The sequence below is a fragment of the Pundamilia nyererei genome, unplaced genomic scaffold (genome assembly GCF_000239375.1).
Source record: "Pundamilia nyererei isolate P.nyererei 1_Seehausen unplaced genomic scaffold, PunNye1.0 scaffold00079, whole genome shotgun sequence".
NCBI lineage: Eukaryota > Metazoa > Chordata > Actinopteri > Cichliformes > Cichlidae > Pundamilia > Pundamilia nyererei.
In genome coordinates, this window is record NW_005187480.1 from 485,329 (window position 1) to 500,673 (window position 15,345).

Consider the following 15,345-nt stretch of genomic DNA (forward strand, 5'->3'; position numbering starts at 1 on the left):
ACCCAGATTACTATACACACTGTATCAGGTTAACATTGTCAATTTTATTTTCAGATTTGCACCAACTCACCACACATGTGTACACTTTACATTAAGGTTTACACCATTTTTACCTATTTATTAAACATCTTAACAGTGTGCACCCAATTTAACCCAATTTACCACATATTTAAACTGATTTTAAAGTTATCAGTTTCTCAAACTACTTCTAGATAAACTTTTTGCACATTTGGCTCTTTTTATTTTATAGATAACTCAGTTTAATGTCCACCTCCAAAACTGCACACCTAGGTAGCTAGGCCCGTCTTTTCCAGATTTACACCAACTATTTTACTCCAAATATGCACCAATTTATTCAAATGTTATGATGGCTAAAATTTTATGCAAACATGAGCTGAGTGATTACTTAATTTAAAAATTTTGAAAAAAAACTGTTCAGGTTCATACAAAGTTGTTACTATGTAAACTGACTCGCTGTACATTTGGTCCAGTTTACTGAGCAGATTACAACGTTACTGGACTATTACTGTATACTGCAGCAAACTCATAATCTCAGTCACCAAGGTCTGTAGCCTGATTGGTGACACCCTGGCAACCAAGTGATAGGAAAAATGTGCATTCCCGGCTGGCAAGTGGTGACTGGAGGTTGCTGGCAGTCAGTCGCTAAGAGGGTCCTGCACCAAAAACCTCGCTTTGGTTGCCAGCAGAAAGCTGCAGTCATCCATAGTTTGCATGGAAGACACAAACTTCTCTGCAGACATTCACAAAATACTCACCAAGCTGGTGAAGCTGTGAAAAGTGGAAACAGAAAGAGTTTCCCTTCAAGGTTTTTTCCCTAAAGATGTAACAATCCCCAGCAACCGCTCTCCAGCCATTTAGGCAAGTTTTACCTATCAGTGACTGGTCTCCAGGTCCTTGGCACTAAGGCCTAAGTCAGTTAATACAGCCAGATTTATACAAAATGATACACTGACAATCCAGTTAACTCCAAATATACTGCATGTACTAATTCAATAAAACAATGAATCCAATCTATTCCCTTTATTGTTTTAATGTAAACCAGCTTGTGGAACACATTTGGCTCAGTTTATCCCAGATGAGCCAGTTTATTGTAGTGCACCTAAACCAGTTAACTCTACAAACAGACTAGTTAACATGTAAACTAATTTCTTCATTCATTCACCAATTCACTGCCCCTAAAAAGTTATAAAAGGATATAATGTCCACATTAACCAGTTTATTCACACTGGGAAACAAACAGATGAGCGATAAATAAATATAAACCATCAAAAATGATGTTTTTTTTCCTACATGTGGAGAAACAGGCTGCTGGAGCTCCAACTGACACTTCAGATTCAGTTGTATTTATATATTTGTGTGTTTGTGTGTCCTATTTTCACCATGCTACACACAAACACACACTATGGTTGTTCTTCACTCCTTCACTCCTCGGTCTGAACCAGTAAAACCATTAACTCACAGACGACAGCAGAGACACGCAGGGCAGGAAACGTGTTGATTGGTGTGATGAACAACAACCCAACAGCTGCTCTTTTTTCCTCTCACAAAAACACACACAGAGCGTTCAGGCCAACAAATGTACACACACACTTTATCAATACAACCTCGAATAACAAAAAGCCGTACAGGAGTACCTTTAAAGTTACAAAATACCTCAAAAAGGGAAGAAATGAAAATATATTCAGGCACAAAGCTGCCACTAGAATGAAAGCAGAAACTAGAAAACACAACGGAAACCAAATCCATACACAATATTTAAGATTTACAATTCAGGTACAGATTAAAACATGAAGATAGTTAAGAATTCAAATAAAAATGTAAAAGTGAAACTAAATTCTGATGTAAAACCATCATCAAATCTACATCCTGTAAAACATTTTTAAATGCCCTCACTGTGTAAAAGTAACATGAATTTCACAACGTCCAAGAAAACGACACCCAAACAAATACAAATTTTATTATAGACCTGTATTATAAACAGGGCTCACACAGGAGCTTAAAATCATTGAAAATGGTTGAACTTTAATGCTGTTTTTCGAGGTTAGACAGGTGATTGGATTTTGGGCATAGTGCATTTTTATCTAACAGAGGTTTATTTATTAGATGGAGAAACAAATTAAGTCAGAAAGCTTCTGTGCCACCTCCGCCAGTCTGTTTCAGTGGGTTTTGATGTTGTTTTGATGCCTGACACTGAACCAACTAAGCTCATTTTGAAAAACAGCTCAACTTTTGTGAATCACCTGTAAAATTAACAACACTATTTCGGGATTGTGTTCAAATCTTGCCGCATTTTCTTAAAACCAGGCCCTAAGGCTGCATGTTTAAATAAAGGCAGATAAATAATGTGTTCTAAATGTAAATAACAATATATCATTTTTAATGACAGATTCACATTGAGAGACAAATTTTCTAATATTTTTAGTAACGAATTTATTTATAGAATTTTAAGCGAAGATGAAATTGCCAGAAAACTGCTTGGACCCTGGAAAATGTGTCTGGACATTTTTATAGCAAAATTAGTCTTTTCTGATTAACTTAATGAACTGACTAACGTGTTCACAAAATCTGAAGATGATATTTGTCCTAGAAGAAGCACATACACTGCTCAAACTCTGGGCTTGGAGAGGCCTCCAAAAGACTAACGCTTAACATTCCCAAAGTTGAGTGTTTTCATCTCCTCTGAAGAATTTAATCTAACATATAACAAAAAACGAATACATCATTCCATAGAAATTATACCCAAAACTAATCGACAATAATAATGACTTCCAGCTTTTTATTTTCCTTCTTGGACTCTTTTAGAGCAGCTTTGCATGATTCACATTTCAAAAATAATCCTTATTTATATTCTACTGTACTCTCTTTACACCCCCACCCTCTCTGAAACAAGACTTTTTAGCTCCCGTCTCATTAAGCCTGCTTATTTGTGATTGGCCGGCTTCTATCAGTTTCTTTGTTTTTGGACACACCTACAAAATTCTGTTATTCAGTTGTTTAAATTTGATCAGTTATTTACATTTTAAACACCTTCTTCTCTCAGAGACAAAAACTCTTCACATCTAAACTTCTCCATTATCCAATCATCTTTTGGTTTAAATATCACAATCTAACAACCACGCACTTCCTCTGCAAGCATAATTAACACTCCACACACACACACACACACTGCAGGGAGATAATTACACTGCACTGTTATTAAACCATGCTTCAGCCTGAACAAAAACACAAATTAAAAAGTCACAGGTTTGACAGAAACTGCCGCCTGCTCTCCTGCCAAAGTGCCGCTGAGCCAAGCGCTGAATCGGTGAACAGACAGCACATCTGTTTTCTTATCTTACCTGCACATGATCTCGTGGGTGAGGAGGACGCGACACATCTCCGGGTTCTTGTCCTGTCCTTCATAAAGGATGGGCTGATGGGACAGAAGCAAACAGCTGATTACGACAGAGAACTCATCTCCTTAAAACTCATCACATGAAATCGTACGGCCTACAATCTCATTTATTTTTCCTCCCACAGAGTACAAATCTGCAAATGGGTAAACAAATGTTAAACAAAACAAGACAAATCAGCTCGTTGTGATTGATGCATTTTAGCTGAATATGTTAAACGAGTTAAACTAGTTAAAAGAACCAAACTCTGTCAAAATATATCTGCTTATGAGGTAACCAGTTTTCACATTCAAAAGTTAAAACTGGGCCTAAGGAGATTTAACCGCAGCATCATCCAGACTCTGAACTGAATAAAACCAGCTGGGAACCAGTTTTAGCAACTGGGGATCAGACCTTGAAGGACCCCACTGGGTGGTGGTCAGAGGTGAACTGGGCACCCTACCCTGGAGCCTACTGTGGGAGAGTTCAAGTACCTCAGAGTCTTATTCACGAGCGAGGGAAGGCGGGAGATTGTCACAGCATCTGCAGTGATGGGAACGAATTACTGGGCCTTTGTGGTAAATGATAAATGAACTAGTTCTAATAAAGCACTTCTCGACTCTATTGGACAACTCAAAGTACTATAAACAACACGTCGCATTCACACAAGCACTTTCTACTTAAAATTCACATACAGTCACACTCCAATGGACGCATCAGAGAGCAACGTTGGGTAGTATCTTGCCCAAAAGGTATTTGGCGTGCAGACTGGAGCAGCCAGGGATCGAATCACCAGCTCTGCCTCCTGAGACCTGTGGTGAAGAGAGAGCTGGTCGAACTAGTCGAACTACCTCTAAGGCTAGAAGCAGTGGGCAGGAACCTAAAAGTTAAACTGCAGATATCAGTGGTTGAAATGAGCTTCCTCCGAAGCCTCAGACACCGAGTGAGGAGCTCAGTCATTTGTCAGGGACTCCAAAAAGGAGGCAGTTGAGGTGCTTCAGTATCTACCCAAGACTCCTCTTTGAGACCTCGTCAGTGAGGTGTTTCAGGCATGTCCTACAGGGAGAAGACCTCAGGACATGAAGGAGAGATCACATCTCTCGGCTGGTCTGGGAATGTCTCCATGTTTCTCCAGAAGAGCTGGAGAAGGCGGCCGGGCATCTCTGCTGCCCCCGTGAGCCGAACCGATATAGGTGGCAGCAAATGCAAAAGCAACCCCCCGCCCCAACCATTTAAACTAGTTTAGTCTGTATACTAGCATTCATCGCTTTCCTGCCGTACATCCGGTTCAGCTTCAATCTGATCACCTGATATTTAGATGTGTCCAGGTGTTCCTTTTATTTTGTCACCCCCCTCTGCCTATCCACAGTCTGCACCAGTAATAAAGTCAAACATGGCCTCCAACCATTCACACCTCCCACCACCTCCCCTTTTGGTGGTCTCAGCCTCCTCTGGCCTTCCCAGAATTCCCTGCCAGATGGCGAGTGGCGCCCCAGGATGAAGCCCCCCTCCTCATCCTCCACTCTCCCTCCTCCTCGCCCCCGCAGAGCTGTCGTGTCAGAGTCTGGATGACGGATGACCGCTGTGAGTAGGGCTAGGTGTGCGATTGTACTCGTATATGGGTGTTTGTGGGGACCCACGTCCTTATGGGGACGTTTTTGGAAGGAGAGGGCATCAGTGCAGGTTTGAGGGCTCGGGTTTGACTCTGCCTGATTTTCACCGTGATGGGACTCCTTTATTTCAAAGAGGGCCCTCACAGAGATAGAAGCAGAAATGTGTGTGTGGTTTTTGTAATACCCTGGTTGTTGTAAATGAACTCCACTAAAAGCACACGGGTGTGTGTCCTCACCCTTCCTCTTTTCTTTTTTCCTGCGATGACCTACTGCTACCTCATCCACCTTTATAGTCAAAACAGACCTCCACCCTGCACACACACACACACATTCACACACACCCTGGGGGACCATACTTTTAGGATAACGACCACTTCTGCATTATTGATCCCGATCCCGGCTCTGTTCCTCTGGATTAAAACGCTCCAGTTTGACCAGGAGGGATGTGGATTGCATCAGGGACACACACACACACACACACACACACACACACACACACACAGAGAACTGGTGGTCGATATTTATACATCATCATTCCTGATGCATGAGTCCTGTGAGTGCGTGACTGCATGTCCACTTTCATGCTTATTTGCAGGTTAATGTCCCCTTTCTCCGGGGACACACCTCAGACATTTTCAGACGTTCACATGTTTAAAAAGTGAGGACGAGGCCGTTTTGGAAAAAATAATGTTGTTTATTAGAAAGTGAATATTTGGAAAAGGTGAGATGTTTTGGGCAGGACTGAGTATCTTTATTAAAATTTTGTTCTGAGTAAATATTTCACAAAAAAACTTTGAGAACAAAAACGACTGTTTTTCAGATTAAAGTTCAGCAGCCTTCAGAGTGTGTGTGTGTTTGCAGTGACACTAAAAACGCTGTTTACATGTCACTTTAAAGTGTTTCTCATTCTCTGCATAGTTTTTGTCATTCAAGCACTGATGCATGTTTTGTAAAGGGAGCATGTCGGAAAGTTACAAATTTGTTTGTCAGTGAAAGTTTTAAAACGTGGGGTTTCCAAAGATATAAAAAGCTTAAGGAGAAAATCATGAACCTGGGGTGTGAAAGATTTGGAGCACATTAAGACTTGTTTTAGAAGAGGAGGCTGATTTTTACAAAAGGTTAAAAACAGGAAGACGAGGCCTACCTTGAGGAAGTCTTCACAACAGTTCGCTTAAGACGACGTGAGAAACGTGTGCTGAACATTTCTTAACCCTCTCGAGGCAGGCGTTGCCGATTTGCAACAGTTAAAAACTAACAACCTGATTACCCCACATACATATTTTATGAGTTTTTTTTGTACTCAGGAGTACCACTGCAGGACTTGGTTGTGCATTAGCAACAAAAAGTTTAATTTGAGCCTGAGAGGGTTAAATATGAGTTATTTGAGCTCAGAAATATTTTCCAAAAGGAGCACAAACACCTCCCGCGGGGGTCTCCCGGTGTGTGAGCCCCTCGGCCTTGTTGCATGATGTGACTCACTGTGCAGAAGTTACTGTGCCAGCTGCATCGCTGCACGGTCCAATCTGCATTAATGCAGCTCCTCCTCGCTCTGACAAACCCGTGGACGCGGGGCTCCTAACAGCTCCTCGATGGGGATTTATCGATCCATGGGGACTCCAGCCGACCTGTCTGTCAGGCCTGCCTCTCCACCAATGGGGTGTCGTGTACTGGGAGGTGAAGGTGTGTGTGTGTCATGGAGGAGGTGTCAGGATTATTGTCTCCAGTGTGCCGCCGCTGCGCCACATTAGGGCCTATTGATCGGTTTGGCTGACGCTTTGTCGGGGAGCCGCTTGGTACATCGATCGGTGACATGCCGACAGGGCCGCGGCAGCCGGGAGGGTTGTGATATGACGGGGGATAAATAAGCTGAAGCTGGGAGGAGAAGCGAGCACATTTGGATGTCTTTTAATATTTACAGTGACAAACATCTGAGGTAGAGCGCTCGACGAGAGGAACAGGAGGATCTGGAGGAACGAGGAGGGAGGTCAGCCGGCAGCGCTGACAGGAATGTGGAAACATTTGGAGGTTTTTGTTGGCAGCGAGGTCGTTCACAGGTTCAAATCCCACACGGGGGTTTCTGAGTGAGTGAAAACCGGAAAGATGGGAGGACGTGGAGTCAGCTGAAGCCCGAGCTACATCGAGTGGAAAGGAAAACACATCAGTGCTGCTCGAGTTTAAGAAAGTAAGGAGGAGGCGGAGGAGGACAGGAAAGTTTAGTTTTAACTTTAGGAGAAGGCTTTAAGATTACAGTAGGTTTGAACTATGTGCCTGAAACCGGCAGAGAAGTCTTGTTTGTTACGCGTTCGGGGACACTATCAGGCAGACACAACACATGAATAATCCTTAGTACAAATCTATAGGAGATGCCTGCATAGCCAAAGATGGCGTCCCGTCCCCGTCCACAAAAGAACCAAAGAGCAACCTGACCCGGAAACATAAGAGCCAATCATGTTGTTGTGCTGATTGCTCCGATGGTTCTGGATGATTTCCATTAACAGTAACTCAGCGACATATCAGAACAATCGTGTTCCACACTGAAAGAACAGATTTGATTTGATCTTGACAGTCGGCATTCGACTGATCCATGGAACATTCAACGATCCAACGCATTCGTCTGACCTACTCCAGTATTCTTACTCTGACAACTCAACTTTGTTCTTTGCCCACTAATTCTTTTTTCATTTGATGTATGTTTTCACCCTTTTCTTTTTTACCACCTTTGACAATATTATCTGATTTATTTAGTTTGTCTATTTTTGACCGAGATTGGTCATAAAGTTTGGGAAGGACTTGCAAGAAAATGGCACAGTTTAAGGTATTCAGTATTGGAGTCGATCCAGGAATCCCTCAAAGGGTTTTACCTCTATAAGATCTGCATCATAGCTTCAAAAATACAACTCAAACTGTATTTGGGATGAATTTCAAAGCCAGAAATGAGACACCAGTACAAAAATCTACAGATATTAATAACCTTGTGTCACCCTCGGGATTCCCATATACTTGTCTGCCATTCACCTAGGGACCATTTTTGAACCGAGGACAACACAAGGGTTACCAACCTTCTATAGGTAATATTTAGAAACAGCCAGAAGACAGGCTCTGATTGGTTAAGATGGTTTCCCGAAAAATATCAAACGACTCTGAAAAATTGTATTTTGAGTCGTGTTCACGAGACGTTTCTTCTGCTCACCGTAAACTACCAGGAAATAGAGCGACTCTAAAACTCCAACGCAACTGTTTGCTTGATGTTTGTAAGACTATTCAAGCCCACTAAAATATTTCCCAGTTGTGATTTATTTCAGTCAGCTTTGGGGCTCGATCCAGGCAGTCTCCAGGCTGCACGTCGTTGTGCAGAAACACGCTGTGTGACATTTAAAACACGCCGCTGTGACATGTGAAGGTGTGTAAAACAAACTCACTCTGATGTAAACACTATGAGTGAATCAGAGCTCAGGTGTGCGTGCGCTACCTCACCTGTTTGGTCATGGAGTCTATGAGCCGGACGTAGAGATCCTGTTCTGTCCTGATGCCTGAAAAACACACAGAGAGAAGCATGAGCATACACACACACACACACACACACACACACACACACACAGTTCAGATATAAATTACTGTCATCAACATGCCCGCGTTTGCCTCTTATGCTAATCCGCCCCCAACAAAGGGTCTGATTCCTGATAACGTGCTGTAAATGAATTCTGTTCCGATTCATGTCCTGGTTGTGTATTTGTGTTTTCTAGCGCTCTTGTCGTCTCGCCCCGGCGTCGCTCACACCCCTCAGCAAAAACAAACAGCGGCGCTGCTCCAGAGCTGTTTATTATTTATGGGCCAGGCCGCCTTCTCCGGCCCCCCCGCCGCCTTTTTCCTCAAGGATAACAAGGAATCCTCATTCTCCGACAAATTAAATATCAATCAGAGCTGCTTGTCTTTTATTAGCCATGCATCCGGGCGTAAATGTGACACAAACACGACATGGGGTGGAGGAAGTAAATTGCAGGGAACACCTGTTAGCGGCGGAGCAGCTCTAATTGTATTGTGCGTTTGAGCTTTTTTTCCCTCTACTTCTTGCTTTGCGGGCCGTTTGCTCGCAGCTTCCTCTGCTTTCTAATTGACATGATTCACTCCTCGCTCTGCGGCTGAGCGCTGAGCAGTCTGCAGCCTAAATGGCGGCTATCCGTCCCGCTTGCAGATGAGGTCAATTACCTCTGTAAGATGCTAATCCGACGACGCCGACTCATATTAGAGTGATTTATCCCCCTTTGGAAGAAAACGCTCTTTTATGTCCCACTTTATCTGGCGTTTCTGCGGGGGTCTGAGAGCATTACGGCCGCCCTCCTCCTGCAGCTCTGGACTCGTGCCAGCACAAAGGCGAGCTGTGTGTTTTGAATCAGCAAAAGATCCCTCCACTTCCCCCACACCACACCACACCACACCACCACCACCAACCGATGGACAAAACAGAGCTCAGATATTCCAGATGTCCGCCGCTCCGCGTGCTGATAATGAAAAAGTTTTTCCAGCCTCGCAGTCTTAAAAGTGCACAGCTGAGTTAAACTCCAACTCCGGTGAGGTGACCTTTAATATAAATTCCATCTCCGCTAATTCTAAACTCTAAATCATCCAGGAAAAGTTCAACCGCAAACCAACACAGACAGTTTCACCTGTGGGAAAGAGCGATCATTAACTCGACTTCATCAATCAATACTGCAAATCTAAAATGCAGCCTGAACAAAGACTCGGCTGACCTGCAGCAGCAGCAGCATTTAAAAACGGCTCACTTCGGCTTTAATTTCAGGCTGTCAGTCATTCTTTAAGAGCACAGCACATGCAAATGTGTCTCCAGTGTAAGGAACATATTATTGATGGGTTTTTGGACTTGGACCTAAACAACCTGCAGCATGCTGGCAGAGCGGGCTGCTTCACATCTGCCTTCATTACTCATCACGAACATTGAGAATTAGCAGAAATATTGGCATTATTTCCATTATGCTTTGACCTCAGATTGCATCATCAGTGCTTTCGTTGTAGCTTTTTTACATGCTGCGAAAGGCAGACGCTTCTTTCTGCAACATGATTGTCTCACTTGCACTAGATCTACTGAATTTCGTCGCCGTCACGCTTACCGTAACTACGTGACAGCCTTCTGCCTACGTAAATGTTACAAAGAACGACCAATCAGAAGAGGGATTTATTAAACCCGTTTGTTCCTGCTGTTTTTTACTTCGTGTCTTTGTCTCTACTGCCTCTGTAACCATCCTCTCTGCCTCTGGTCTGATTTCATTAACTCGTTCCTGCTTCAAACACTCCTAAAATCAAACTCCAAATTCTTTCAGCTCCAATAAACTGATCAATATGTGGCTTTTTGAAAAACAGGATGTACAAGGTTTAGCAAAGTTAGACATTAACAGGAAGTGAGCTAGCTAGTCCCTTCTACAGATGGTACAACCTAATCTGACTGAAGGATTTCTTTAAACTAAACTCTATTGCTCTGATATAACTTTGGACTTTTGTTTTAAAACTAAACAGCACTGACGTAAAATGCTAAAATAGACCAAACTTCGGCCAAAGAACCTCTGATCCATCCAAAACACGAAGTTAGTCATTAATTAGTCTGCTGTGTGGTTTGGGTTACTGTGAAGTCCTGATGCTAAACTTAGTGTTCACACTGAAATCTGAGAGCGATTCTATTCTGAATAGATATCAGTAGTCGGGGATACCAGGAGCCTGTGAGCTGCAGTTACACCAAGAGGGTTTAAAAACTTCGTCTGTACAGAAAAATAAAGGAGAAAAAACCAGAGCCTCATCCAACACAAGAGACACCTGGACCTGGAATAAAGAGACGCTGCAGTTTTCTGCAAACTGGCTTAGTGCAACTGGAAACCAGTCCTAATGAAGAAGCCCTGGTTCAGAGTCAGGAGCTACAAACGGACTAAACAAAAACAGGAAAATCTTCTTCAGGGTTCAGTTAACAGGAGGAAGCAACGGAAAAACTCTGACAGTAAATATGTGAGGAAAAAGTTGTAATTTCTTTCTTTTTCTACCTTCAAAAATGACTCGCTAGCAGGATGTTTACAGGTTACAGAAAGCATTTTCAACCCTTTTCCTTTATACAGACTTCCACCTCTGATTCCAGATCAGTGGCATATTCACACACTCGGCTCACCGTTGCTGTAGAGGAGCTGTAGCCTGTAGTGGATTCCATTGTTGGTCTTCTCGCCGTTGTACTCCTGTCACAAAAACACAAAGTACACGTTAAACAACGACATCCTGACTGTGCATTTGACATGTAAGAAAGTATTACAGAAAGGCTATTTAGAAATCCTAAGAAAAGCAGATGATGATTGATGATGTGTTGAAGTAAAAGCCACTAAAAGGACGCCTCTGCTGAGCTCACCGAGCTGTGAAACATGACAAGTCGTCAACAAAAGCTGGTCCAGAGGACCCATGGTCCTTTTCCCAAATATTAGAGCTGTTAGGTATCATATTAGCCTGCTATTCATGTTTTCTGCTCCTGTCAAAGAGTAAGAAAGAGCAATGTAAAAGCTAAAAAAAAAAAGAGTCTGCACCGCCACCTAACCACAGTCTAGCCAGAATCTCTCAGTTAAAGGTGTTTACACGCTTGGTCAAGTGCAACACACCAGATACTAAAAGCAAAAGACTCCAAGCAAATCAAAACCAAACAACACACAAAAAACAATAAACTGAAATTAATTTAAGTTAGCAGCTGAATGACACTCCCTGTAACCTTTGACCTCTCTGAACCCTGATCCCTATGCTCCTCTGAAACGAACACAAAGCTCCAATAAAGTCAGATTAGAAGACGTTCATGCTCTGTGTTATCAGGACACGTCCCAGAATGCATTTCACACCCATCATTTGCATCCAAGCATCACTGTTTTATGAGGAAAATAACAGATTTGAGTTTAAGCTTTTATTTTTGAAATTTACTCTGAAATGTTTTTGGAGGTCTCGTCGACAGGACAGGTGATGCCATACCTGACCTCCGCAGCTCTCTGATCACTTTCTTACCTGTGTGAAGGAAAAGTTTAGGGTTTTATTTCTAATTACGCCTAAACATGCATTTAACTGTCAGGTAATCTGTGCCTCAGACTCTGTAGTTAAAAACATCCTTTATTCTCCATCCATCCGCCTCTTTTCTCCTTTCCTTTCTGTCTTGACCTTTCCTCCTATCTTTTTCTTCTCTTCTCTCTTTCAACCTTTACTCCCCTTTTTTATCATGCCTCCCCTCCTCGCTCTCCCTCCTTTCAGCCTGCGTTGGTCGGCCACTCGGTGCCAACTGTGCCCGGGAGTGTTGGCTCAGTCCCAGTGTGTTTGTGTTGGGGGGGTATCAGGGCGAGAGACTCGAGGTCAAAGCAGAGGTGAGGTGAGCGAGTGGGTAGAGAGGAGAATATGGTGCCAGCTGGCAGCCGATCAAAGAACAAACACCCACAAACCTGTCGGGATGTTATTATGATTATCACCAGTGTTATTAGCAGCGGAAGCGATTCTCATGTACTTTCTGTATATTGTCAACAACAGATCCAAACTTGTGTATTTTTGGATATTTACACTTCATTTTAACTGCCAAAACATTCTCTTTCAACATGGGACCCGTCTTACAGATGAAGTTCCACATAACCAGGATTTCATTGTTGTTACTGGGGCTCATTAAACCCAACAGACACATTAAAACTGAGGTTTTCTGTATCCAGCTGACAGGGCAGCATGAGATCAGAAAACACAGACATCACAGATTTGGATCACCAGCTCAATGGGTGTAATTTAAATGTTAAAAATCAAAAAATAAAACTAATGAAAATGTCAAAAGATGCAGTTCCCCTAGTGTCCTCTAGAGGCTTCCGCAGAAGGCCAGTCTCCACGGACTCGCATGTTAAAATGTCGAACTTTAAATGATGCTGTGCGTTTAATTGTACTAACAGACTGTCCAAGAAGTCTGAGTTCCAGTTTTAGAGAAATTGTAAGATTTTATCTGGATGATACTGATTAGCAGGTATCTGTTTCTGAGTGTGAAGCTATGAATGAAGCTTGCTAACTAAGCTAGCTAGCCTTAGCTGCTAACTTAGCTCTACCCTCTCGTCCAAACATGGTCACTTCTGACTACAAAAAAGTACCATGGCAGTTTTCAGAGTTAAACCTTCAAAATAAAACATAAAACAATACCCGATTCAAAATTCAAAAAACCTCTGGACCGCTTTCTGTGTTACTTTAAAATCGTTCCCTGTAAGTCTTGCTCTGACCACATGCACTGGGCTCTTGCTATTTACTGTTAATCATTAACATGTTTCCTGCTTTATTTTGTAGTCCTGTTAGATTTCTTTTCATCCTTTGTTCTCTTCCTTCGTTTTTTCTCCATAAGAGCTTTGCTTAAGATTAAGAATTAAGGGGACATTACCTGACATGGGCCTCTGATGTATGAAAGGTAGGAACATTTACTACAAATTAGATCTTTTCCTGGCATTTTAGAATTTTAAGCCTAAAAACCTGACCTCTTCTTTTCCTGTCAAAGATGTAAATTAAAAAAAAAAAACACCTAAAATCTGAAGAAGATTCTTGAAGAAATAAAAAATCTTTTCACCTTGTCTTTCTCCACAAAGTCCACGTAGGAAGTCCTCTCAATCTCCACCGGCTGACCCTGACGGTCGTACAGCGCCAGCACGAAGTGGAAGAAGTTGGACTTCCTCAAGTTGGATGGAGGCTGTTTCTCAAAGTGAGCTCGGGCTAAACCAACCCCACTGAAACAGAGAAAGAAAACGTTACCTTCCAACTCAACAGGATCACACACACTAATCTGGACAGCACAGTGAATTGATTCATATTGATTTATAGGCCCGTGTTGCTGTGGTGGGCACCTTAAAAGTGGGATGATCATTTTCGACTTGGAGTTAATAAAAGCTCAACAACAGAAGAATTAAATGAAATGAATTCCAAATCTTCAGAGTGGACATAATCATGTGTGAACATTGGGCAAGTGGCTTCAGTTACTGAAAACAACATTAATGGTTTACAACTGGTTCTTTCTTCTGTAATCAGAATGACTAAGGTGCTTCCCTTTGAAGGTGGCAGTTTGTCACTAGTGGACAATCCAAGATCCGGATGTCAAGGTAACCAGTTTCACGTGTTTACTACCATGTCCTATATGTCAACTTAGCAGTTGGAGGTTAGTAAGCAGTTAGCTAGCTAGCTTCCATGTATGACGATATACCGTAATCTGTCCAAAGTATTTCTAAAGAACTAAAATGTACAGCAGTGATGGTTAATGGTGAGAAACCTGGTGGCTAGCTACAGAGCTATAGTTAGTGTAATATGAACACATTAGCACAGTGAAGACGAAGGATGACGGTTAAACTATTGGTCAGGGACAAACGCCATCATATGACAGGAAGAAGATGCCAAAAATGGATCAAACTAAAGCCAAGAAAACACGAGACATGATCAGCGTGAGGTTAGTCATTAATGTGCTGCTGCGTGGTTTAGATTAGTCGCTGTGAAAGACAGCGAGAACGATCACTCAGGAGTTTTTGGGGGAAAACAAAAAACATTAATCCAACGCAGGAGACGCTTTGACTGGGAACGACACGCCTGATACGACATCAGCGACCATGTCTTTGTGCTGATCATCACACAGTGTCATACACGCAACGTTACCACAAAGCGGACCAATCACAGACGCTGTGGTATGCGTTGCCATTTTATTATTTAGATTTAGAAGGTTTTACAAATAAACCCGGACACATAAATAAATAAAAAATAGGGTGATGTGAGTTTTCTGGCCTTCACAAGGTTATAATTAATCTTTGCTTTTACAGATATTGGGATGTGGCGTCTCCTCTGCTTTCATTAACATTAAATAAAGAGATGCAAAGTCACATGATAAACTGTTGCTGCAGGAAGAGGTTAAATAAATGAGTTCAAAGGCAGCAAATTAAACTCTAAAGAACAAAAGAACAAACAAATTTTTATGTTAAATTATTTTTTTGTTACATTTCAATAAAAAGGGAGGCAGAAATGAAATCATTACCGAGAGTATTGCTTCTAATGCTGATTATCATAATGTAAACAACCACCGGCTGGGGGTCAGAGGTCACCCTGCTTTTGATTTCCAACCTCCAGAATCTGAGGAAGCCTTTAACTGAGTGTGAAAGCTGCAAAAACATCAACAGTGTCAGCGGCTGATTTTATTTTGGTATGGAAAAAAAATCCTTGTTGATCCTGAAATAAAATCAATGCTCCAGCAGGAACAGACCTCTGCTCTCAGCCCACAGAAGCGCGATGTGTCCGAGGGGGAGACGCTCCAAACAGCAGCTGAATATTTTTAC

General features: G+C 42.3%; 1 protein-coding gene across 3 annotated transcripts in view; it reads right to left on the bottom strand.

Annotated features, from left to right (window-relative positions):
• The window catches only part of LOC102196931 (transcription factor COE3), a 139,708-nt gene that overhangs the window by 107,973 nt on the left and 16,390 nt on the right, over window positions 1-15,345 (bottom strand). For all 3 annotated transcript variants that reach the window (XM_013912039.1, XM_005737733.2, XM_005737731.2), the window contains exons 2-5: window positions 13,605-13,761; window positions 11,172-11,235; window positions 8,480-8,535; window positions 3,360-3,433 (exon numbers count right to left, since the gene is read on the bottom strand). In XM_013912039.1, the coding sequence (XP_013767493.1) occupies window positions 3,360-3,433; window positions 8,480-8,535; window positions 11,172-11,235; window positions 13,605-13,761 (351 nt within the window). The remainder of the gene's footprint in view (window positions 1-3,359; window positions 3,434-8,479; window positions 8,536-11,171; window positions 11,236-13,604; window positions 13,762-15,345) is intronic.